Raw genomic sequence first — 23,456 nt, 5'->3', positions numbered from 1 at the left:
AAGGTGCAGTCTGGGACCCCGGGGACCCCCCTCACCTGCGCATGGCCCCGGCGATCCCCGCGATCCCGCCGATCCCGGGACTCCAAGCCCCGGCAGCGCCCGCGGCCGCGCGCGGAGCGCCGGGAGCCGCGGCCCGGAAGGAATAGGAGAACTCTGTTTCTGGGAGAAACAGGGACTTTGCCCCGGCACGGCCGAATGAAGGAGCGCTGTAACCTCAGAGAAGCCCTAGGGAGGTCAGGTGAGGGGTGTAACGCGAACAAGCGGGGTGCGAACTGAGCGCTGTGTGACCCAGACGAGATAAAGAACAAACGTGACGGGTTCGGAACACTGTGACGCTGTGCCTGCCCCAGAACGGAGGTCAAGACGACGAGGAAGACCCGGAAGGACCAAAAAAAAGGACTTCGAATAAGGGTGCGGCTGTGTAAACCAAACTGATGAGGTAAGCGAGAATATCCAATGGACATGTAAACAGTATGTGTAATAAAAAGCCGTATCTACCTGTCATCTGGCACCTTCGATTAGAGGAGCTATCCTCCGAACCTCCAGCGTGCTGAATAAAGAATGCTTTCTTCAACACCTACAAAGTGGTGTTTAGAAGTTTGTTTCTTTTGCTTTTCGGTGTCAGGACCAGCCGGGAGAGCCACGCACCCGTTTAACCCCCGCTGCTGCCAGTAACTGCGGTGAGCAGTGCCTTCCCCTCCTTCAGGGACACTGTTAGGCAAGGCAGGTGTGGTGCAGCAGAGGAAAATAAATATAACATTTGCACCCCTTTGGTAATTTGCAGAACAGCTCGAAGTGCAAAGAATTGAGCATCAGGGCACCTCTGCTAAGTGTGTGACCGTTCACCTCCCTCGATTAGTAAAAATAATTTGGAATGTGCATTACAGTCACACTCGTGGTCCCTCTGGATGGTATCCCTTCCGTCCAATGTGTGACTGCAGGACACAGGTGGTGTCATCTGCAAAGTGGCTGAGGGTGCCCTCAATCCCACTGTCCCTGTCACCAACACAGCTGATAAACAGTGCCAGTCCCAACCCTGAGGACAGCACTCATCACTGCTCCCCACTTGGGCATCAAGCCCCTGAACACAACTCTCCAATCCCTCATCCACCGAGGGGTCCATCCATCACATCCACGTCTCTCCAGTTCAGAGACAAGGATGTCACCCAGGACGGTGTCGAATGCCTGGCACAAGTCCAGGTAGATGACAGCAGTTGCCCCTCCCTCATCCACGTTGACTGGTTATCAAGGTGAAAGGCAGCAGGCACGGCCACCTACAGAAACTCCGGGCACACCGCGCGGGTCTCGGTGCTCTGGAGAAGGAGAACCCTCCCGGGCGGACACGGCGGCGCCCCGCCCCTGCCCGCTCTCGGCGGCCATTGGTCAGTCTCGCTGCCACTCACGGTCCCGCTGCTCCGATTGGCTCGCCGGGCGGCGCGGGGCGGGGCGTTGCTATGGGGACGGGGACGCGCGTGAGGGGCCCGGCGCTGAGGGGCCGTGGCCGCCCGGCAGCGGGGCCGCGGGGACGGCGGGTTTTCCCCGGGGGTTCGGGTCCGCTCGCCCTCCGCCGGGACCGCAGCTGGGTCGGTCCGAAGCCTGGTGGTTGGGCAGAGATCCTGCGAGGAGTTTTGCCGGGTTACGTGTGGTGCGCTGTCTGCTGTAAGGCCTGAGCCGTGCTGGCAACCAGAGCCAGCGGAGCAAAAGAGCCCGTGCTGTGGGTGCGGACAGAAGAGGTTGGTTGTTCTTTCCTCGGGTTCGCTGAACCCGAAGGAACGGCGTGAAGCTGAGTCAGGGCGGGTTTAGGTTGGATCTCAGGAAAAGGTTCTTCCCCCAGAGGGTGGTTGGGCACTGAGAGGCTCCCCAGGGCAGTGGGCACGGCCCCGAGGGTGCCAGAGCTCCAGGAGGGTTTGGACAACGCTCCCAGGCCCATGGTGGGAGTCTTGGGGTGTCCTGTGCAGGGCCAGGACTTGGACTCGATGATCCTCATGAGTCCCTTCCAACTCAACCCATTTTATGATTCTGTGTTCCATTATACGTTTTTTGTCATCACACAAAGTTATCCTTCCAGGACACACAGCTGAGAAAATGTGCTTTACAGACTGTACAAAACACAACTGGTTTTCTCTTCATCTGTCACTTGTTTTTTCCTGCATAGGTGAGCAGTGGGTATGGATATGGACAGTGTTTCTTCAGGCTCTTCCCTGCAGTGCCTTGCCAAATTACTCCGTGATGCTCAAGAAGAGGAGGAGGAGGAGGATGTGGTGAGAATAAGAATTCATAAAAATTGCTGCTTCTTTTACATACTGTACCATAGCCTAACCTTGTTAACCGAGGAAAAGCAAATCTCTCCTTCCCCAGAGTGTGTAAAAAGAGAATGAAAACTCTAGAAGGTTTTGGACTGACTGGAACAGCTGGTAGATACTTTTAGAGTAACAAGCTCTTGAGGGAGAGAATAAGGAAGATGCCCCAGGAAAGCAAGGACAGATTGTGAGCACAAAATATGAGGGAGGTTTAATTTTTCAGCCTGAAGGAAATGAGAACACCTAGCTGAAAGAGCCTGAGAAACTTTAGACTTCTCCCTACTTTTCCCTGAAGCCTGCTGGAGATGAAGGCAATTACAGCTAAATACTTCATATGATGGGAAAAAAGTTGCTCCTCAACTTCTGAGTAAAGACTAAAATATCCAGAGGCAACTGAGTGTACTAATTGTGTTTGTCAGGCATTGAAGAATTGCAGAGAAAATTGATCACTGAAGTGCAATAGATATTTTGGTGGTTGTAGAATAGTGAAAGGTGAATAATCATTCTAAGATGAATAATCTGAATGGATAATGAGAGAAATATCTCTCCATTCTTCTGTAGCAATTCATCTCAGGACAAGATGAGGAACATAGTTTTTGGAAAAACTGCATTGTTCCTGCAGCAATGCCTGTGTGCTGGGAAGAGATATTCCCAGGAGCCCCACAGGTGCCAATGATGTGAAAGGCCTCTGTGAAGGCTCAAAACTTTGCCAAGTTTCTTGAAATTTTGAACAAATCATGTTATGACATGGATGACAAAAATGGCAAATGCCTCAGTGTTCTTCCAAATCACTCCTCAACAAAGAGACAGCTGGCTGACCCAGCAGTTGTGCCCCAGGGCACAACTTGGAAATGGGAGTAATATTTGGGATAAAGGGGGTGCATGTCCCTTGAAATTTCCTTTCAGTAGGGTATAGATGTTGTCCTTCACACTCCAACTACTCTCCAGCTGTTTGATGCCTGCCTTTTAAAACTACCATTATTGCTGTACATCTCTGCAGTAAACATCCTGATTCTAAAAGAATTTGTTTACATCTTATTAATAAAATGAATGGCACTTCAGAGACAGAAATGGAAAATTGCCACGAGGGATGTCAATTAAGTCTGAGTCAATCTGGGTAAATTGAAATCTTTATTTTGATTTAATTTAATGCTCTGTGCATATGAGGCCCTTTTATTGAACCAAGGAATCTTCATATATAGAGAAATGCCTCACATTGGCCTATTAGCACTAAATTGATTCATAATTAGAGGAAAATATTGTTGCCTTATATGATCTCTACTGTCAAAAGGAATCCAAATGCTGTGATGGGGTTTTCATGTAGAACCCTTGGTTTCCTGTAATATTTTCATGGCAGGCAAAGCATGAAAATTTTGCCAGAATGCCATGGAAACTAAAACTCAAAAAGCACATCTGTCTGTATTACTGGGCTTCTGGAGTCCTGCTTAAGCCCAGTGTGTCAAGGTCACTTTCTGCTGTGTGAGAGTGAAAAAAAAATATTCAGTGGTTCAGTCATGAAACTCTGGGATAATGTTTTGTGGATTCCAGCAGGGATTTGTTTGACCTCAAATACAGACAGCATTTTATATTTACTGACATTATGGTTATAACTGAGCTTGGGTCCACCAGAATTGGTTGGTCCATTTGCCTTTTTTGCAGTCACGCTGCAGTTCTGTCGGTGCCATGACTCCTGGGAGTATTGGACCAGTAAAGAAAGAGACCACTGGTAAGGAGGAGTGTTTGTGTGCTTTAGCATTCAGTCCTGTGTCAGCAGACTTAAACAGCTGTAGTAAGTTACCACTGAAGGGTTTGCTTCAGTAAGAGTGGTCATCGACCTTTGAGATGGACTTTGCACCACATTTTTGCAGTTACTCTGTAAAATTATTCTTTTCCTGAAAGCTTAACTGTAAAATATGCAAAGAGAAGCAGAAAGGGTTCTAAAAACCTCCAAGTTTTAAATTTACCACCTTACTAGAAAAAATACTTCTCCATGCAGGACAGGCATAAATCATACTAGTCTGCCCATAAACTTTCTTCAGCACTTTAATTAATGGGAAAAAAATGGATTTCTGTGTTAGGAGGAGGTCCTCTTGTAAATCTCTGTTCACTGAAAAATTCTTATGTCAGGGGGCTTGGGGGAGATTAGTGTTTTGTCCTTTTACACTTTATCCATTTTGAAGCATTTGATGTTTTGTGCCTAAAAGGAGGATTTCTTGGACCTAGAGGTTGTGTAAAGGAGATTTAAGTGAAAGGAAAACATCCTCCCTCTGCAAATCCTCATTCATAAAATACTGAGGTAAAGGAGACTGTAATTACCTAGAATGCTTTTAATGCAAAGGTTTTTCTAAAACCCAGAAATATTTTTTTTCTAGGCTTTAGAAATGGCTTTTCTATTATTTTTTTTTTAATAATTGTAGAACAATATTCTAAGTTTTCAACAAACCTAGAGGAACAGAGACATTTCAAAAAGGTGACAGTGGGATTTTTCCTCATCCCATACAGGTACTTTTCAAATGAAATCTGAAAACAGGAAAACTATTTGGAATACAGAGGAGGTCCCAGAAGGATCTGAGTTTGATGATACCTGGGACCCCAGGGAACAGCCAGAGTAAGTGAGCTGAGACTGCCTGCATGGGCTTTACACAGCCTTAAATTTGATGAGATTTAAGCAGCATCCACTGCATTGGGGTGACACAGCCTTCTGAAGAGCTCGTGTTGCAGAGGAAGAAAGGAAGGATATCAGTGTTGCATCTAAAGCAACATGTGAGGAGTGGTTTTAACGCTTCTCTTCAAACCTTCTGATCTCGTAACAGAAACATGGTGTTGATTTTTCCCATCATAAGTTTACGTGCAGCGTCAGTTACTTGTATAAAGTGGGATTAGGAGAGGAAGTAGGTCAGCAAAATGATTTACTAGCTTGAAAATATGCCATTTATGTGAAATACTTGCTTTTTTCCTGCTGCAACCAAGATGGATCCATTTTTTCACACTCATAAATTCATAAAGTACTCCAACTTGTATTTGCATTTCAAAGATTTAAGCTCTGTAGAGACAAATAGTACTGCAGGAAGGAAAGCTGTATGCAGGCAGTTTTGAGCTTTTAAATTCTGTCATCTTGGTCTGTCAAAGGGACAACCTAAAACCAGAGCTTTTTCTCTTGCTGGTAGAAAAACAGTAACAAAAATGTTCTTGAAATGGATACAATCAGGCATGTCATTTGTAGTTTGCAGAGGTCAGGAAGCCCTCAGGGTCAAGGCATAAAGCAGCTTTTGCATTTGTAATTGTTGTGTTCCAATGCCATATCCTGGGGTGTATAATGCTGGAGCAGATGGAGTGTAGCCTGTGAAGCTGCACATTGTACACTGGTTTGTAGGCCAAAATCCTCATTTTTCTCTGCATGTGAGTCATGGTGTGAGGTCTTTGGTTTCCTGATCTAAACACGGGAGACACACCTGAACTTGGACTCAGCATTTCTCACAATGATTTGGCATTCACCCTTGCACACAGTTGTTCTTGAGGTGGTCACCTGTGAGGTGACCTCACACCTCTTTGTGTTAGGGGCACAACAGAAGCTTTTCCCATGCCTTTTTCTGACCCTTCCCCTCCCCAGTGCTTCTCTAGCCTCAAACATTTGTGACTCGTTGCACAGATGAAGAGAGCATATAAGTCTTTATAACAGTTCATCAAATGAAGTGGGGCAAATGTCCCACAAGGAAAACAGATGGCTACAGCAGTGCATCCAGAGCTATGAGACACTTTTGTCATTGATTTGGGAATTATTACATTTGCAGATGCCCACTGGAGATGTGAAAGACTTTCCATACACTCTTTCTAACAGCTTAGACAAGTGATCCACCCCACTTATTTTGTTGAATTTAGTAGGAGTAACATATGTTATAAATACAAATTTAGTTTGTATTTCCTCATTCATTAATTATCAAGAGGAAGGAAGTTTGTGATTGTACATTTTGTAGATGTGAAGGGGAAGAAAATAAATGTTGGCTGAATGCAAAACAATTGCAATCTGACTGAAGAGTGTTGTGCTCAGGCTGCAAGAATATGTTGAAGGGCAGAACAGATCACAGGTGGTAATTGTGACATCCCCTTTTTCAAATCCATTTCCCAAGAGTTTGTGGTGTTTGCCTAATTGATAAGTGTTGTATTCACTTAGGATGCATTTCCTGATCCCACAAAGGCTGGTTAGTGAAGTAGAGGCAGCACGGAGAGTGCCTTGGAAGGTGGAGTGAAGGATATTCACCTATTTTCTGACTCCCTCAGTCATGGCTGTGAACAGAAACCCAGTGCAGATGGATTGAAGTCTTGAAGGGAGACTGAAAAGGAGGAGAGACAACATGAGGATATTTACAGTCCTCTGAAAATGACAACCTCCTTTAGTCTCCTGCCCCTTCTCCAGTGTTCTTAGGCAGTGACTTCTCTTTCTCAGGTATGAGATTTTATTCAAGCAGTCTGTGGGAACAGAGGATGTCTTCTTTGGGATGACAGGGAAGGACCCCTCCACCGCCTGCTGTGAGGATATAGTGGTGAGCTGAGCCTGGATCTCCAATCCCTTCTTTTTTGCTCTTTTTCTGCCTTTTTCCCTCTTCCCAACTGCTTGAGGGACAGACTGTAAACACCAAACTGTGCTGCTGCCTTTGGCCTCCTGTAGCATTTTCTTGTAGTTCTTCAAGCATTTGTGGATGATATTTACACTTGCTAACCTGGGGAACTCATGTATCTCCTCAAGCACCAAGTGTACTCCAGGGAATCTGTGCAAATGCGTGTGCCACGTATGAACTTAAGGGAAATAAAATGTAGCTCTAAGCAGAAGTTTCACCTTGGATACAATTTTGGAGGGAAGGCGGGCTGGGAAGGAGATTGTTTTCATCTGCCTGCATTTTTCACAAGGTTTATGGGTTAGCAGAATGCTACAATACTGGCAGTCCTTAAAGTTACAGGTGTCAGATCCTGTCCCATCATTATATAATCAGATACCTCCTTGGTTTCTGAACTTCAGGATGGGTGGAACTGCTGTGTTATTTTTCTAGCAGAAGCAAACTTTCCCTGCAATACACAAAGCCTGAGGCTTTTGCTGGATATAGAATATCTCTCAAGCACATTAGCAGTTCAGGATTTTTAAGAAAATAGGATGTCAATAGACATCACTAAGCTATTGAAAGCAATGATTATCACCCTCATATATTCTGTGATACAAATTACCTACTCAAAATGTTGCTCTTTGACACTGGCATCAAAATATTCATGAAGATGAGATCTTTTATGGCTTGTAGGGCTACATATGTAATCAAAGCTTTGCCTCTGCCCCTCGTTTCAGATTAAAATCAAGCTGCCAGAGACAAAGTACTCAGACATCACATTAGATATCCAGGACAAGGTTCTTGACCTTCGAACTCCCAAAAAGTAAGTGTAACACAATTGATAGAAGTGCAGGACAGTTAATACCTTCTTTGAAATGAGGTTTAAGCAAGCCTTCAAGTGAAGGCTGTCTGGAAAGCAACGTTAGAGATGGGGATCAGGTTTATTAATTGCACATGAGAAATAGATATAGACAAAAGCAACCATAGGTGTGCACTGTGCTGGCTTTGAGTCTCTGATGCTGCCAAGTGAAAAACAGCTTTAAGACAGATTTTGGCTACTTAAACAACAAGGCCTCAAGGGCCCAAAACATCTGGCAAAAAGCTGCCCAGGTTCTTGAAGGACATCTTGTCCAGTATTTCTAAACAGTAATTTGTGCCAATACATGACTGAAGGTGGTAAAAAATGGGCAGATACGTTTTCAGAAGCTGAAAGCCAAATTATGGACATATCCAGGCAGAGATGCAGAGATGAAAAAATTACAAGTTTTCCCCAGAGATATTTCCTTTGAGTTCTTTTTATGGGGCTATTTCAAACCTACGAAGATAATCCACTGACTTGGACTTTTCAGCCTTCCTCTGTCTTTCCCTCAGTATACAATTGTCCTGCCTGAGATTGCCAGATAATTCCCATGTCTGTTTTGCTTGAAGTCCTTTTTCAGAAAGAGTGCTGTCATAAGAAAGCTTAATCCTCTCTGGACTGACTTGCTGTATTGAAAGGGATGTGGGAAGATCTATATGTGAATAGCTTTCTGCAAATAAATTCAAGGTCCAGGCCATGGATTAAGGCCAAAATAAGTTTTGTCTCTAGTAGACTACCTACAGAAAAGCCATTTTTCTCACAGCTAAAGCCAGGCAAAGTCAGTTACCTCGTGCTTGGTTTTAACCCAAAGATGCAACAGAGGCAGAAGAAAGTTTGGAAGTGCTAGTTCTGAAGTGGAAAACTGGGAGGAATAATTGTTCAGCTAATGACTTGCAGAACCTATGGGCAGTAAAAAAGGTGGCTTACTGCAATACTGCAGATGTAGGAAAACCTCAGCATCCTTTTTCTTTTGCAATTCTATCTTTTTGGTGACTCAGATCTGCCATTACCTTCTCAGTACCCAGCTGTCTCTAGTCACAAGCCTGGCAAATAAAAAGTTCACCGTAAAGCTAATGGTTGCTTGGGTACAGCCTGAACCAGTGCTGCTTTCACAAATATAAGTGCAAGCCTTCTCAGTATGAAAGAAACAACCAAGATTTTAAGTTCTATGTGCTGAAAAACACTGTTCTCTCACAGATGGGTAGGAAGACTCAAAGGAACTGCTCCCAGCTCTGTAGTCCTGGGGCTGCTTCTAAGCCAAGCTGATTTTAAGGACTTCTCCAAATTATAGGAAATGTCTTCCTTCAATAGCTGTGGTGCAAAGGTGTTTTTACTGTACCTCTTTCAGCCATGGCTCCTACAAGACAGCTGAAAAGGTCTGAAAAAGAATCAACAAAGCTTAAACCCCAATTTGAAGAAACCCTCATCTATGCTACCATGTTATTTTATTTTGCTGGGCTTTGTAGAGTTTGCCTGGGCGGATCTCTTGATTCTACAGTGTCCTGGATTCTCTTTGCACTGTCAATAGAGTGGAGATCCAAGACTGGCCCATCATTCATATGTTAGTATGTAACCCTGGGATAAGAGGGGAAAGAGTTCAGACTCTGCATGAGCAAGTAAGTTTGAACTGTCATCAGTGAGAAGAGCTGAATGAATCCAGACTGAGACATCCTTGGGAAGAGAGAAACCTGGAGGCTTGTCAGCCATTCCAGGGAAAGTTGTGTCTGACATAGTATTGGACTGTGGAATAGTTCCTGAGCCCAAGACCCAGCCTTTCTTTTTTGTATAATGTCCCTGAGCCACAGGCAGAGGGGGATCACTGAATTTATCTCCAGTGTAGGTTAAAATCCCAGCAACTTCATCAGTGTAAGTCCATTCCAATCCCTGGACTGTGCTTTACAGTGTATTATCAGTGCAGTTCCTCCTTCCCCTGCATTTAAAATGCAGCACTGTGCAAATGCAAGAGCAGTGGAGAGAGCCTGCAATCCATCATTGGAAACCACTGTCACAGCCACAGCCAAAGGGAAGGAATAGTGTTGGAAATGTTTCAGGGACCATGTAGTTGTGCAGCAGGTACTGCAGGAACCCCACAACCTGTCACGGGAACGAGATATCCTGGAACATTCTCTGGGATACTGACTGGAGAATTGCAGCAGTAACTTGCAATGACATCTCAGTTGCTCACCTGGTCTGAGACACTGAAAGTCACTGTCTTCTTTTACAGGAAGCTGCTGCTGCACCTCCCCTACCCTGTCAAGAGCAAGGAGGGTAGAGCTCGTTTTCTCTCTGAAGAGGAGATCTTGGAAGTCACCTTGAGAGTATCAAGGCAGTTTGATTTCATAAATTTTTCTGACGGATAGAGAGATAGAGAAAGTTTGACAAAACTAATCTTCTGGTGTGAAGTCTCCTTGAAACCCAACTTGTCATGAAATAGTAGATTGTTTCCCTTGAACAGTCCAGGGGGAATATCTCTGGAGAAAGGAGTCAGGAGGGACAGGGCACCCACAGGTACTAAAAGCTGAGCCTGTCTGGTTCTTGTGCTGCTCTGGTTAACTTTCTGTTTCCTTCAGTCTGATACAGGCTCTGTGAATTAGACAGTGGGAGATTACAGTTCTGTCAGCCAGAGAAAGCCTTTTGTGTGGCTGTGGCTGAGAGGTAGCACAGTGAGTGTCTGGTCAATGAGTCCAGTGCTCAGCTACTGTTTCAAGACTTTCAAGTGTTAATATCCTTGCCTGGTCCCCAGTGCTGTGGCTGGGGCCAGTTCAGAATCTCCTTTCACCCTTGGTGAGAAGATCATCAAAGCTCTTCAGGGATCCAAATCCACATCTGAGGCTCCTTTACGCTGGCAGAACAAGTTAACCAACTACAATTGGATTGTTGAACGTCTCGGCTCTTTTGAACAATTTTTGACAATGTATGGTTCAGTGTCTTCCATTCACCTGCTGTCCCTCCAGCTATTTTTCTGATCTTTCCTGATTAATAAAATAATATGTTCTAAGGAAGAGTTCCAGTTACCTCTGACTCTGCCTTCTCTCTATTATGTCCCCAGAGACCTCCTAAAAGTTGAGATAAGAGGAGCTTTGCATAACAAAGCATTACTCAAAGGGCTGAAAGGCTGCAAAATCTGTTCTTTGGCCTTCAGGACCAATCTAGAGCTACAGAGATGGGTAACCAAGATGTTTCTCTCACCAGCTTCGGGGCAAATATATTCTTTTAACATTGTTAATCCTGCAGAATACAAAGGTACTTGCTCGGTGATCAAAGTGGAGAGGACAAGCAGGCCCTGGCATGTTAATGGTACACTTAACCCAAACTTGTAAGCACTTTCAGAGCAAAATGGCTCAGAGTCCTGCATTCTTTTGGTGCAGAAGTAGAGGAGAATAACTGACCATCTAGGTTGCAGACAGCACCCATGCAGCTAAATTTGTGGCAAGCTGTAATGAGAAGATGGATTGAAGACACTAATAGTGAGTTTATAGGTATATTTTCTGTTTTTTTCAGGAATTTTCAGAATTCGCAGTATCTTTTTAATAAGACTGCATTATAACACCAGGAAAAATGAAGCTAGTGTCTGGACATTTCAACCACTTCCCTGAAAAGTGGACCCATTGCTTGGGTCAGAATAATTCTAATCAACTTCTGCTTTAGCCTTAATGGACTGGAAAGCAGATGCCTCAGTTATGATTCATCACAAGCTATTAAATATGCCAATAACACTCAGGGGCTACTCCAATTTGTATTTGCTTAAGTTTCCATAAATTACATTTGAATGTCTCTTATTCCAAAGCTGTGGTTGAGGGGAACAATGTAGATGTACAAAAAGGCTGAGATCACTCCTCCTGACTCACTTTTTCCCTGCTGTGCTTGCCAAACAAGCTGTTTCTTGGAAAAAGGTTATCTTTGTGGTCCCTAGACAATATGCTGCTTCGTTTTTGCATCCCTTATACACATTACAAGAAAAGTGGAAGATTGACTGATTTATACACATGTGAAGATAACATTTGTCCAAATTATTTCAGTGTCTCCATGGCAAAGCAGATGCTCTTCTGAGCCCTATTCCATTGCTCTATCCACAAGGTTATGTTGCCTTTATAGCTGGCAGTAGTAATTTACTAAGCCTTACATCATCAAGCTCTGCTTAATTTAATGTCAGTGTTTGATACTGAAAACAATGGTGAGTTTGGCTCCTTGTGCCTCTCTCCAGTGTTTTAGTTTCTTATGGAAATGAGCCTATGCCACACTGGTATCCGTATCGTGATTCCTCTCCACGTATTTTTTTTTAACCTGGGGACATTTTTATCTGCATTCAAGAGACAAAAATCTGAGGTAAGTATGTTTTATAAGAAAGTCAGCTGCTGAATAGAAAAGGGAAATAAAAATTCGTACTGCCTAAGGGGGACGTTCTGGTGTGATTTCTTGTACCTGCTGGCCACCCACCCTGTGCACCCACACTCCAGATTACTGCAGGCCATCCACACCACTCCATGAAGGGAGCATGGCAAGCTGGTGACACAGCAGGAAAGGGACATTTGCTGACAGGGGGAAGCTGAAATCACACTGTGAGGATATATGGACATGGGACAAACTCATAGGCAGCCAGGCTTTGTGTGTTCCACTGCTCCAAAGCACATTTCAGGAGGGTAGAAACACTGTCCTGGTGTTTGCTGTGCTGGTCGGGTCCACCCCTGACTGCACCATCATCACCTGGAGATCCTCTCACATTCTTTCTTCCTATCAAGGACACAGGAGCTGCCCTAGGCAGAAGGTTGGGATTAGGTTGTTTGGGGTTTTTTTTCCAGTTTTATCCCAAGATAAAACTGATTAAAAGGACAAGCAGGTTGTCAAACATCCCAGAAATCTGGAGGCTACTGCCAGCTACAAGGGTTGACTTTTTTGCAAGGGCTTAAGGGCAGCTTTGCTTTGTTGAACTGGCACTGGCAGAAATCTTTTAGAAGGGGATATAGAACCCCTTTTGCCTCTGAACATCAAGGCTGCTGCCCAAGTGCCACTCCAACACCTGCAAGCATCTTAATTAATCAAAATTATGAGCCCAGTTAAACAACCCAGCCATTAAGCCCCAGCCATTAAGCATCATCAAGCTTTATTTGGATCTCTAAGAAACAACTTGATTAAATGTATTGCAGTTAAGGAGAGGGTACTGTAGATGTGGAAATGAGATAGAGGCTTGTCTGCAGTAGTATCCCAGTAAACTGCAGGTTGTCATCTCTCCTTGTTCACACATTCTGTCCTCCAGTTGTGGCTGGAGAGCCACCATCCCCATTTTGGCTTCTTCCTGCCTTCTCTCAGAGCTATGCTGGTGTGCTAAAATACATGGCCCAGCTTGCTCTCTGAGTTTCACCTCTCTTCGTGTTCCCCTTTGTCCACACACTGCCCCAGGGCCAAGTTACTTGCCTCATTCTAGAGCTTGAGAAAGAGAAAACCCAGAACAGTTGCTCTGCATGAACACCCGAGACAGTTCAAGAACTTAAATTTACATTTTTCCTTTAAACCTGCAGGCTTCTGGGCTGCTCTCATTCCCATGTTTCTCCAGGTCTGTTGTTGGTATCATCATATATCCCTTCTATTTGTTTTAAAAGGAAGACCACTTAGTTTTTCTGCTGCTCAGTTTAAAGTTTGTATCCAAAATTTATACATATTTATTCCACCGTGTGAAACGCTGCTTTATTGGTATATGCCTCCCCCCAGATAAAGTTCACCTAAAATAACTGAGCTGTATTTATATGTATGGAAAGATCTCTTCCTCTCATGTTGGAGCAGTTGCCTTTAAACCTGCTGGTGTTGGCAGACCTTTACCCTCTGCTCTACAGCACCTGCATCTGGGATTCATCCTTGTTCTCTGGGATCCCCTTCAAGAACTGCTGCCTCTGAGGGTCATTGTTTTCTGCTGATGGTCTTGGCTCCAGGGAAGGTGCCTGGAATATGCTGGGGGTTGGGCTATTTGTTTTGTATACTCTTCACAAACAGGAGATGATTTCCCTCTTTGTGTCTCTCTTCACTCCCTGCCTTCACATTTGGGTAGAATTCACTTCCAGGTCGTGATGAATTCAGTGGATTGAACAGCATCCCTGCTCTTCCTTTTCCCTCACGATTGTTTGTTCTGTGCTCATTTTAAGGGACTTTGATCCCTTCTCTCCTTTCCTAAGTGCTTTATCTCCCTTCCCTCGATTGTTCCCACATTAGGACATTTCTCACCGGAGTCTCCTGACAGATTTCAGCTGACATATCTGATCCTTACTGGATGTACCCAGTAGGGGTGAAGTGTGTGATTCATCTCCCTCCCTCAGCTCAGTGCTGGGTGAAGAGCTTTGTCCTTCCTTGCTGCGTGTCCAGTCTGGGTGGGTGGGGAAGGGACACAAGCAGGAGCACCACAGGCACATCCTAGAGTGTGTTCAGGCACTTACATTGAAGGACCATGACACAAAAGCAGCAGATGCTGCAGGTGAAGGCAGGGCTGTGTGAGGAGGGTTGGCAGAATTGTGGAGTAGCTTCTTGAGTCTTTGCTTCAGACACAGCCAGTCCCACAGGTCCCTGGTGTAAGTTCTGTTAGGAAGAAATGAACCGATTCAGAAAAAGTCAGAACCATTCGGAATTCCAGCCTTTCCCAAGGCCTGAAAAGTTTCTCTCTGCTTCCTGATGTGTGTCTCCATGTCTCAGATGAGTACTTACAGAAGTTTTAGAAATCCACTCCAGAGAAAAAGTGATACAGGCAACACAGGAGTGCCTTTGGAGTACTTTCAATCCACTGAAATCTTTCATCATTTTGGGCTTTCTCATCTCAAGGTCTCCCTTTCATGTTTTTCTCTGCCTTCACACACTCATTTCTGAAGAGAAGATCATAGGAAGTTGCCAAAATGATGGCAGATACTGTCCACCTACAATCCTTAGAGACCATTTCTATTTAATTGGGAGCCTCCTTCGTGGATCCCAGCAGCCTGACAGCTCACTTCTGGTGCTGATCAACATTTTTTTTCCAAACCATGCTGTTTTAACTTAATGGTATCACAACCCAGCAGAGACTGTCAGGACAGCTAGGTTGTGTATTTACTGAAACAATTCTATGATTCTATTGGCAGCCTGTCTCCTGCAGCTGCTCAGCAGAGAGGAGAGGAAAAAAAAAAAAAAGCCATACACTTCTGGAAAATTCCTTTCATGTTGGAAAGCTGTGTAAAAAGGAACAAGATAGGAATGAAGATGGACACAGCTGATTTTGTTAACTCATAAGATCATGTGGGCAAGACAGACATTTGCCAAACAGTGGCAGATTAGGAACTGTAATAAATGTAAGCACCAATGCTCGAGTTTAATGATGCTGTGAGCTCTGGGTGGGTTCCACCCCTCACATATGCCCAAGTAATGAGAGTTTACCAACCCTGTGGGTTTCTCTGGTTGGGGACTCTGGTGATGAGACCCCCTAACCCAAATTCCTGCAGCCATATCCCTGAAGCAGAGCCTTGGGTGACACTGTGGCAAGCTGGCAAGTGTATAGAGGGGAACGAGGGATTGATTTCACCTGGGATACTCAGCTGTATCTAATTATCTATATTTCTCACCTGAGCTGATCCCAGTCACTGAGGGGTCGGAGGACTCCACCCAGGAAGAGATAAATGGTGAGGAGCAGTGCTGTGAGAAACTAGGCAAGCAGGGGAGCAGGAGCAGTGTGAGCCATGTTTGTGGTACTCCTGGAGTGAGGAAGACAGGATGGAAAGTTGCATGACTACTGTACAAGAAACAGCAAGGTCAATGGAAGACACATGATTCATCTTGGCTTTTGGATTATCTGTGCTGTGCCTGGGAAGTTCAAGAGGCAATTGGGCAACAGAAGGATGTGGGAAGCTCTGATAAGGTGAGAAACGTTTCTGGCTTTGTTCTGAGTTATGGGCACTGTGTGAAGGTTGGAGTGTCAGTGTGACTTAGCTGGTGTGTGGCTCTTGGTCAGCAGCAACTGTATGAACTGTAACGAGCTTTGGGGGTGCCTGAGATGCTGAGAGGAGCTACAGGAGGTCACAGGAAAACACTGAAAATTACACCCTGGCGCCAAGTACAACTTGCATCATGATTTGCCTTCAGTAACTTTCTGTCAGAGCTGGATGATGGTGGATCTGGGGAGCTGCTTGGGGGCCAGAGACTAATGTGGGTGAAGGTGTTTTGGGCCATTGCTGCTGTGTGTGGTGGAGAGCTGGGCAAGGCTCTGAGACTTGGTGCTGAGAGCACCAGTGAGGCTGGAGGGGGCAGGCAGAGCTACGTGGGGATTTGGGGCTCAGGGAATAGGGGGGCATGTAGGACTGAAGCTGTGTTGTAAGGCAGAGAGCAGCAGGCTAAATCGTGGGGGTGGAGTGGGACAGTGAGAGTGGGGGAGCAATGTGTGTTGGGCAAAAGCACAATTGGGAGAAGAAAGACATTATTAAAGTCTCTTTAAAATGACTGTGTTGAAGGGGAAGGTCAGAGCAGACAATTGTCCTGAACTAAGGGCAAGTGAGTGTCACCAGCACTAGAAATTCTGTGCAAAAAGAAGCTGTGGCAAGGGGACTGTGCCTGGAATAGCTATGAGGTCTCCAAGAGGGCCTGAGTGCTGAGGTCACGTAGATCTATTGAGCTGGGAACCCTGTCTGGCTTCAGGGGTCAGCCCAAGGGGGCACGTGGCAATTACTTTCATCAACAGTGGATGAAAGTGGAATTGGAGTGGGAGGAGTGGGAAGTTCATGAACCCTCTCAAGTGCTCCCAACAGCCTCAGTCTGTGTTGTCCTTGCTGTACCTATTTCTGGGTAAGCAGAGTTAGTGTGCAGTGCCTGGGTGACAGATTGCTGTGCCCTGACTTGGAACAGTGGATGTCACATCTAGTTTTAGGCCTACATGCACATGCCTGCTTGTCTCTATCCTTTTCCCTATTTAGAGCAGCCCATGTTTATTAAAAAACCCAAACAAACAAAAAAAACCAAACCTACCCAGGAAAACAAACAAAAACCCACCACAAGCTGTTGCTCTAGGATCAATAGATAAAGGAGGGAATTAGAGTTGTTGTTATTCTGCAGCCAGGTGCTACCTTCAGACCAGGAGTAGGGCATCTCTTGGATGCAGAAAAGGGTTTCATCATCTGGAAAGATTCCCCAAGGTTGCCCTGAACCAGGGCTTGGATAAGAGGGTTGAAGCTGATTAACTGTTTGCTTTGTTTGATATGTATCCTGAATGAAGAGAATAGTTGAAGTCATAGAAAACTCCATTTCTGTTCTCTCTATTCATGAATTCCCAAGTTTATGCTCTGTGAGTTTATTTAAATTGGACCTCTGCTTCTATTTGGAAGTAATATTTTTGTTTTCTTGGATAAAACATGTTTTCCAGTGCTGTTGCCCCTCAAACCACAGCTTAAATCAAGAGAATTGTTTGTCCTTGGAAGCTGTAATAATAATATCTGAAGAAATCCATGAGACACAACAGGAATTCATTTGTAAGTTAATGACAGCTGTGCTGTGCAGTGCAGCATAAGGATGATCAGGGCAGTTCCTGGGCAGCATTTACCAGGCTAGATTCCTTTCTTTGAAACCCCCAAATATATACTTTTCCAGGGAATACGCCATATGCTGGAGCAGCCCAACTGTTGTTTGCACTTAATGAGTTTAGGAATTGGTTGTCACAGCTCACAGCTCTTGATAAGAGTCTGCTCACGTCCTTCCTAAGGCAACGAGACCTCGCTACCCCTCAAGCCCAGGGCAGTGTTCATCACACCTGCAGAGATTTTTCCAAAGTTTATTGGAGGTATCAGTCAGCTCCCTTTGAAACAGTGCCACTGCAGAGATTTTGCTTCTGTTGTCAGTGCAGTCCCTGCTTTCAAGGGGAGTGTGCAGAGAGTGAGCTGCCAGGGCTGCTCCCGTGATGATGCCACAGCGTGTGTGTCTGGGCTTTTCAGAATTGCACACTGGGATTTTCTGGAGCATGTTAATGCTAGCTGCTCTTGCTCAAACACCTGATAAAACCAAAGCACACAGAGAGCCCGAGCACAACTGAAGAAACCCTGGTGGTAATTCCCTGAGGGAGCTGGGAATGAGTTTGTGTGCAAGATCTTTATCAGAAGATAAACTGCTATAGTAAACAGGGATAACTCTCCCCCTAGACTTGGGATTGTCCTTGTGGTGGGAAAATAGGGTCCCACAGTAAGTATGGACTTGAATGCCAAAGCTCTGCCTCAGTGCTGGGGGGTACAGAGCAGGCCAGTGGTGGTACATTACAGCATCACTTGGGCTATGAGTCAGACCCAGACTCGTCACCATCATGTGGCTTTCCCGTCACAAGGACGTGTTTGTCCCCTCTCATACTTGCATTGCTGTGTTCCTTCAAGGAGAAGGAGCCAGAGCTCAGTCCTGTGGCTTGCTCTGCCACAGATCTGCAGCAAGACACACTCTGTGCCTGAGGGAACAGACCTGCCTCAGTTTTCTTTCTGCAAACCCAAGTGGCAGTGTGGGGATGGAGATGCCCATGGCCAGCTGCCCTCCTGAGGCAAAGGCTGGAAGAGAACCTGGGGCTGTTATCAGCTCCCCCCCCCCCGAGAGGCTCTCATGGTTTTCCTGCCTGGGAGAAGTTAAACTGAGACAACTTTGCCAGTGTGGACAATATCTTTCAAACGAGAGCTATGAGCTGAGCAAACTGAGTCTCATTTCTGTGGATCTGTCTCGCAGTGGACATGGGAGAATCTTATATGGACCTTGGTGATCAGAGTTCTCTTGCAGAGCAGGATGTGTCTACTATCCACATGGATTCAGATGCCTGAATCAGCACACTAGTTTCCCCAACAGCGGGAGCATCCATCAGTAGGTTTATTTTCCATCTAGATGCTTGTTGATATACATGGTGTAAAAACCATCATTCCAGCTGACACTGATAGAGGCGTAGAGGTCTCAGTAATTAACCACCAAGCTCAGATGTTGCTGAGAGTGGGAGAGGAGCTGCAAACAGCACACTACTACAGTCAGCTGTCTCTTTTTCTTTTAAAAAAAAAAATAAAAAAAATCTGCCAAACAAGTTTAAATTGCTTAGAAAGCCCTGGGAGTGGGAAAGAAAATTGAAATTGCTCGAGGGAAGAAAGAGAGGCAGGTCTGTGGTACTCTAACAGAGCTGCCAAGAACCCAGCTCAGAGTAGCTAGAGGAGATATATATCATGCTTGCAGTGACTTTGCAGACTAGAAGGGGTTAACCACGTGCTAACCTTTCCATTCCCAGCACCTTAGGCTACAAAGTGAAGTTAGATCCCCAGGGAAAACTCCTATCTCCAAATACAGGCGTGGAAGCTGTACAGTGCAGCTGGTGTTTGGTTAGAGGCTAATCCATTAAAGCCCCAGTGCCTGTATTCCCAAGGCTGATCATCAGCTTGAGCCTCAAAGGGAAGACAAACACGCAGCACCTCCAGCCCCTGTACTCACAGGCGAACAGAGACAGCGGTTCTTTCATTCGCTGCAGTATCACTTCTGCTTTTTAGGGAAAGAAGAGTTAGTGGATAGTGGCGCAGCCACTTTGGGCCCTCTTGCCCAGAACTGGGCTGCAGTGCAAGTGAGGGTGGGATGGGTGTTATTTAACTGCCCCCTTCGCTGACCCAGAGCCCCCCTCTGGTGTCGGTCCCTCGGGATGCAGCTCCGCCTGGCGCGAGTGACGCGGGTTTGTTTTTCTGCCTCCGTTTTATCTTGCTGAGATCTGGTCTCCTGACTTCTGGCCTGACACGAGCTGCAGGCTCGTTCAGGTTGCCTCGGGAGGCAGACATTCCTCCCCAAATCTTAGCTCACCATTTGCTGCTGCTGTCTGAACTCGATTAAGATAAGGGACTGTGGGCAGGGACACGGCTGCCCTCTTGCTGATGCAATGCCAAGTGGGCTCTGAGCTTTCAATAAAAAGCAATTAATGGTAAAGCAGACTCCTGCAGTCCTGCAGTCTCTTCTATTTCTGTTACTTAGGCTTTTAAAGGCAACAGGATCACAGTGGCTTGACTTTCTTCTCTAGCCAAAAAAAAAGGAATAGCACTTAATCTAGTGACCTCACATTCATCTTCTACCCTTTATTAGCACCATCTGTCTCCTCCTGCCTGTTGAAAGGCGACTGTGCCTGTCCTCGTTGCTGGGACAATACAAATATTGCTCAATTACAGCGATGCTCTAAATGTAATTACTCAATTGCAATGTTAATTGAATTATTTGGGTTTAATTATTCCATTAGGAATTTTGTCAGTACAGCTGAAGTTGCTTGCTTTCTCTCTGGGCTGGCACCACACTGCAGCATCTGGCCCCACAGGGAAGGACTGGTTTTACTCAGACCTAGTTAGGCTGGGGAGGGTCTGGCACTGATCAGAAATGGTGCTCTCAAGTTAAAGGACAGGTGTCAAGGCTGCAGGGACCTTCTTTCCCCTTGTCAGTGGGTTTCCATGCACAACAGCACTTGTAAGAAGAGAACAGGGACTATTTATGCAGCAATTATTTTGTGTGAGAACCAGTGACAAAGATACTTGTGAGGGCTCTGTAAGTGAAGGAATCGGTCCTAAAAGATGCTTGGCAGGAATCAGGACCAGTTGCACAACGTGAGCCTGTAGTCAGGATGACATACAGCCAGCAAGACAGTTGCTCACAGACCACATAGGGGCTGAGACAGGACTGCAGAGAGGAGCTTCACCAGCTCTTGCAGTAAATTCAGCTGGGCAGACAGAAAACTGCTTGGGGTTTGCTCCTGATTCATTCCTAGGAGAAGCCAGATGAAAAGAATTAGGGTTAGGTAGACATGGTATGCCCTCACCCCCCTTGAAATTCCCAAGTTGTATTGCATGGACTCCTGGAAGCTGCTTTCCTGCCTCCTTGAGTCTAGGACAGCTGCTCCCTCTTCCAGGGAAGCCTGGATCTCCTATCCCAGTATCCTGACACTATCAGAGAATCACAGAATTTGTTAGGACAGGAAGAGACCTCTGGAGATCATCCAGCCCAACCCACCATTGGGTTTCCTCAATCTTAGCATTGGGAGCCCCAGCTTCATGGAATACACTATAATTAAGAAGAGCACTCAAATCTTTCCCTCCTTCAACCCTATGAGCTCTCTTGGTTGATGTAAGACCTGCAGCACACCAGTTTAGAGCTGTGAGAGGTAGACTGGAAGCTCTTCACCCACAGGCTCTTCTCCTGTGAGCAGAGCTCAAGCTGTAATGCATCTGTTCTGCAGCAGCCCAGAGCTCTGACTGCCACAGGCAGCCCTGGGCTTTGTGCTTAATGTCTGTGCTGCACTTTGTAAATTCTTCACTCCTCTTAAAGCCACTGCCCTTGCAGCTCTGAAAGCAGAATTTCCTGAGATTTGCAGGCTGAGGTACCACCCCTCCAAGAGACAGCAAGGCAAGGATCTCTGAGGGTGGGAGATCTCTGGTGTCAGGGGGTTTCTTGGTGTCAGGTATCAGATGGACCTTTTCTTGCTGGGATGGCCTCCCTGGCACTGTGGAGCCCTGTGGGGTTCAAGCTGCCGAGAGACAGTGCTTCCTCAATCCTTGGTGACTGGTGATCCCAGGGAATCCTTTTGTCTCTTTGGCCCACCACCCTCCTCCCTCTGTCTGCCACAGTGCAAGTGCTGCATGGGAACTTTTATGGACCCATGGGGGCATAGGAGAGGAAGTAGAGGAGGGAGCTCCCAGCTCTCTGCCAGGATCCTGATGGATAACGGCTCCGTGTTCCCACCATAACATCATGGCAGAGGGGTTCCTGTGAATAACAGGGTTGTAGGGTGGGACTGGTGGGGCAGGGCTGGGTACAGAGCAGCACAGCTCCCTCCTGCCCTCATCCCCTGGGATGAGATTGGAGACCTGCCTCTGGGTCTCCTTGGGCTCTGCTGCTGCAAGGAGCTGAAGATCTGAGGCCAGGATTCCTGCCCTTCTGATGGCTGTGTGATCCAGCCCTCCAAATTCCCCCTCAAACAAATGGAGAGCTTATGCCAAGAGGAAAAGGATGAGCCTCTCTGGGGAAGAGTAAGGGCTGAACATCCTGCAGAAAAACTGCACAGAATGGGAAAAATAGCTCCTAAAAAGCCTCAGAAGCTGAGTGATCCTGAGGGCTGCTCCCACTGCCTTGGGTGCCACATCTCTCCTGTGTAACTGCAGAGCACTCAGTTTGCTTCTCAGGACACATTCAGCCCATTGTGTGGCACTGGTGGTTTGAATTTCCCAGGCTCTTTCCTGTGTTAATTCCCATGTTCTCCAGTAATACACTTATGAGGTCTCTCAATCCTCTTCCTCCCTGTGTCCATGTGTACACACAAGTGCCTTTCTCCTGCAGCCTCATCCCAGTCTGAGAGGTATTATCCCATCACCATTATCTTCAAAGCCTTGCCTTTTTCCAAGTAAACAAAGAATTGGTTTTCCATCCCTGCAGTATCTCAGGATCTGTACCTGCTCTGTTTTCCTGTCTGCTCTCCAGGATCTCATTATTTCATTTCTGGCAGATCAGGCCTGTGAAGCTCAGTCTTGCAGAGTTGCTCCAGTGCCAGCAGATGTACCGAGGCACTGCCTGGGGGCTCCTGCTGAGGCTTCCTGGCTGCTCCTGTGGCAAAATGGAGTGGACTTACCAGGAAAGCAAATAGCCTGGCACTGGGGACCCTTCACCCATTATCCTCCTCTGCCTCAGGCTCTGTGGGGAACTCTGAATCCTGAAAGCCTCCTGTTGGAAGCAGGAGAGGGTGAGGAGGGCTCTGAGCATCACCAGGGACCTGGTGTTAGCCAGGGGCAGTGCAGCAGCACACCAGGCACGAGGCTGAGGTTTGGGGGTGTGCACTCAGCTCTGGAAGGTGGGAGATGCAGGACTGAGCAGGAGGCACCTCCCATTCCCTGCCAGCGCTGGCGCCTGTGCTGGGGCAGGTTTGCTGTAAATCCATCCCCGTTTACGTCACAGGCAGGCAAAGCCAAACCCTGAGGGTACTGGAAAGCAGTCTCCGGATGTGTAATTTTGTTCTTTTGACTCTAACACCTTATTTAATATTTCACCATCTCGGCAAGGCGTTGCTGTGCCAGAGACACCCACAAAGGCCAGCTGGAGGCTCAGCCACTGACATTTACATTATTAGGCTGGGGCTCTGGAGCTCGGTGAGGTGAGCAGGATCCTTCCTGTGCTCCTAGCTGGAAATACAGGGTTTGCAAAAACTTTTGGCACTGACTTTTAGCACTGATCCAGCTGATGATTATAGATGGCAGAGAGGAGTCAGGACAACGCTGCTTTTGGAAACTTTGCCCTGAGTTTTCTTTAAATGCAAAGTCTGGATTAGGGTGAAGCCATCAAGAAAGGTGTCAGGCCCTTGATAAACACACTCCCAAGTCAGAGGCTGTTTCCCAGTGTTCCTGTTCTGAACAGCTTCCAGATCCTCTAAATACACAGGTTTAAATAATTGCCCTTCAGTTTGGAAATATTGGCTCTTCTCTTGTATCAAATAACACCTAATGTCATTGTTGCTGAAAGCAAGTAGGATGAAATTGCCTGCCTTATTTTTCCCGGTGTGTTGGCTTTATGCATTTGGCAGCATTTGGAGTCAAATCAATCTTACTTTCCTGTCCTGGACAGGTACTCAGTTTTGCTGATGTCAGGGTACAGCTTTCATGCAGAGAGGAGAGAGGAGGCAAAGTGTGGCTGAGAACACAGGGAACTGGGAGGGAAGCTCGAGGCCACTGCATAGTCATAGAATGGTTTGGG

General features: G+C 46.3%; 2 protein-coding genes across 5 annotated transcripts in view; one reads left to right on the top strand and one right to left on the bottom strand.

Annotated features, from left to right (window-relative positions):
- Positions 1-1,370, bottom strand: part of RBM41 (RNA binding motif protein 41) — a 21,723-nt gene extending 20,353 nt beyond the window's left edge. Inside the window, exon 1 of one of the 2 annotated variants that reach the window (XM_017819259.1) lies at positions 1,103-1,370. In XM_017819259.1, the coding sequence (XP_017674748.1) occupies positions 1,103-1,107 (5 nt within the window). In that variant the 5' untranslated portion in view covers positions 1,108-1,370. Of the gene's footprint in view, positions 1-35; positions 178-1,102 lie in introns of those variants that run through there. The other variant, XM_017819260.1, reaches the window with a different exon arrangement.
- PIH1D3 (PIH1 domain containing 3) lies at positions 178-11,997 on the top strand. Of its 3 annotated transcripts, none has more exons than XM_017819262.1 (7): positions 178-439; positions 2,156-2,261; positions 3,930-4,026; positions 4,803-4,908; positions 6,745-6,841; positions 7,633-7,718; positions 9,979-11,997. In XM_017819262.1, the coding sequence occupies exons 2-7, from the start codon at positions 2,169-2,171 to the stop codon at positions 10,112-10,114; spliced, it is 615 nt and encodes a 204-aa protein (XP_017674751.1). In that variant the 5' UTR covers positions 178-439; positions 2,156-2,168; the 3' UTR covers positions 10,115-11,997. The 3 variants fall into 3 exon arrangements, with proteins under 3 accessions (XP_017674751.1, XP_017674750.1, XP_017674752.1); XM_017819261.1 differs by lacking the exon at positions 178-439 and adding an exon at positions 1,476-1,733 and having other exon boundaries at positions 9,979-11,993; XM_017819263.1 differs by lacking the exon at positions 178-439 and adding an exon at positions 1,476-1,733 and having other exon boundaries at positions 3,960-4,026; positions 9,979-11,984.
- Positions 11,998-23,456: the final 11,459 nt, after the last annotated feature.

Source organism: Lepidothrix coronata, unplaced genomic scaffold (genome assembly GCF_001604755.1).
Source record: "Lepidothrix coronata isolate B3197 unplaced genomic scaffold, Lepidothrix_coronata-1.0 Scaffold73, whole genome shotgun sequence".
Classification (NCBI taxonomy): domain Eukaryota; kingdom Metazoa; phylum Chordata; class Aves; order Passeriformes; family Pipridae; genus Lepidothrix; species Lepidothrix coronata.
This window is presented reverse-complemented; position numbering and strand designations above follow the sequence as displayed.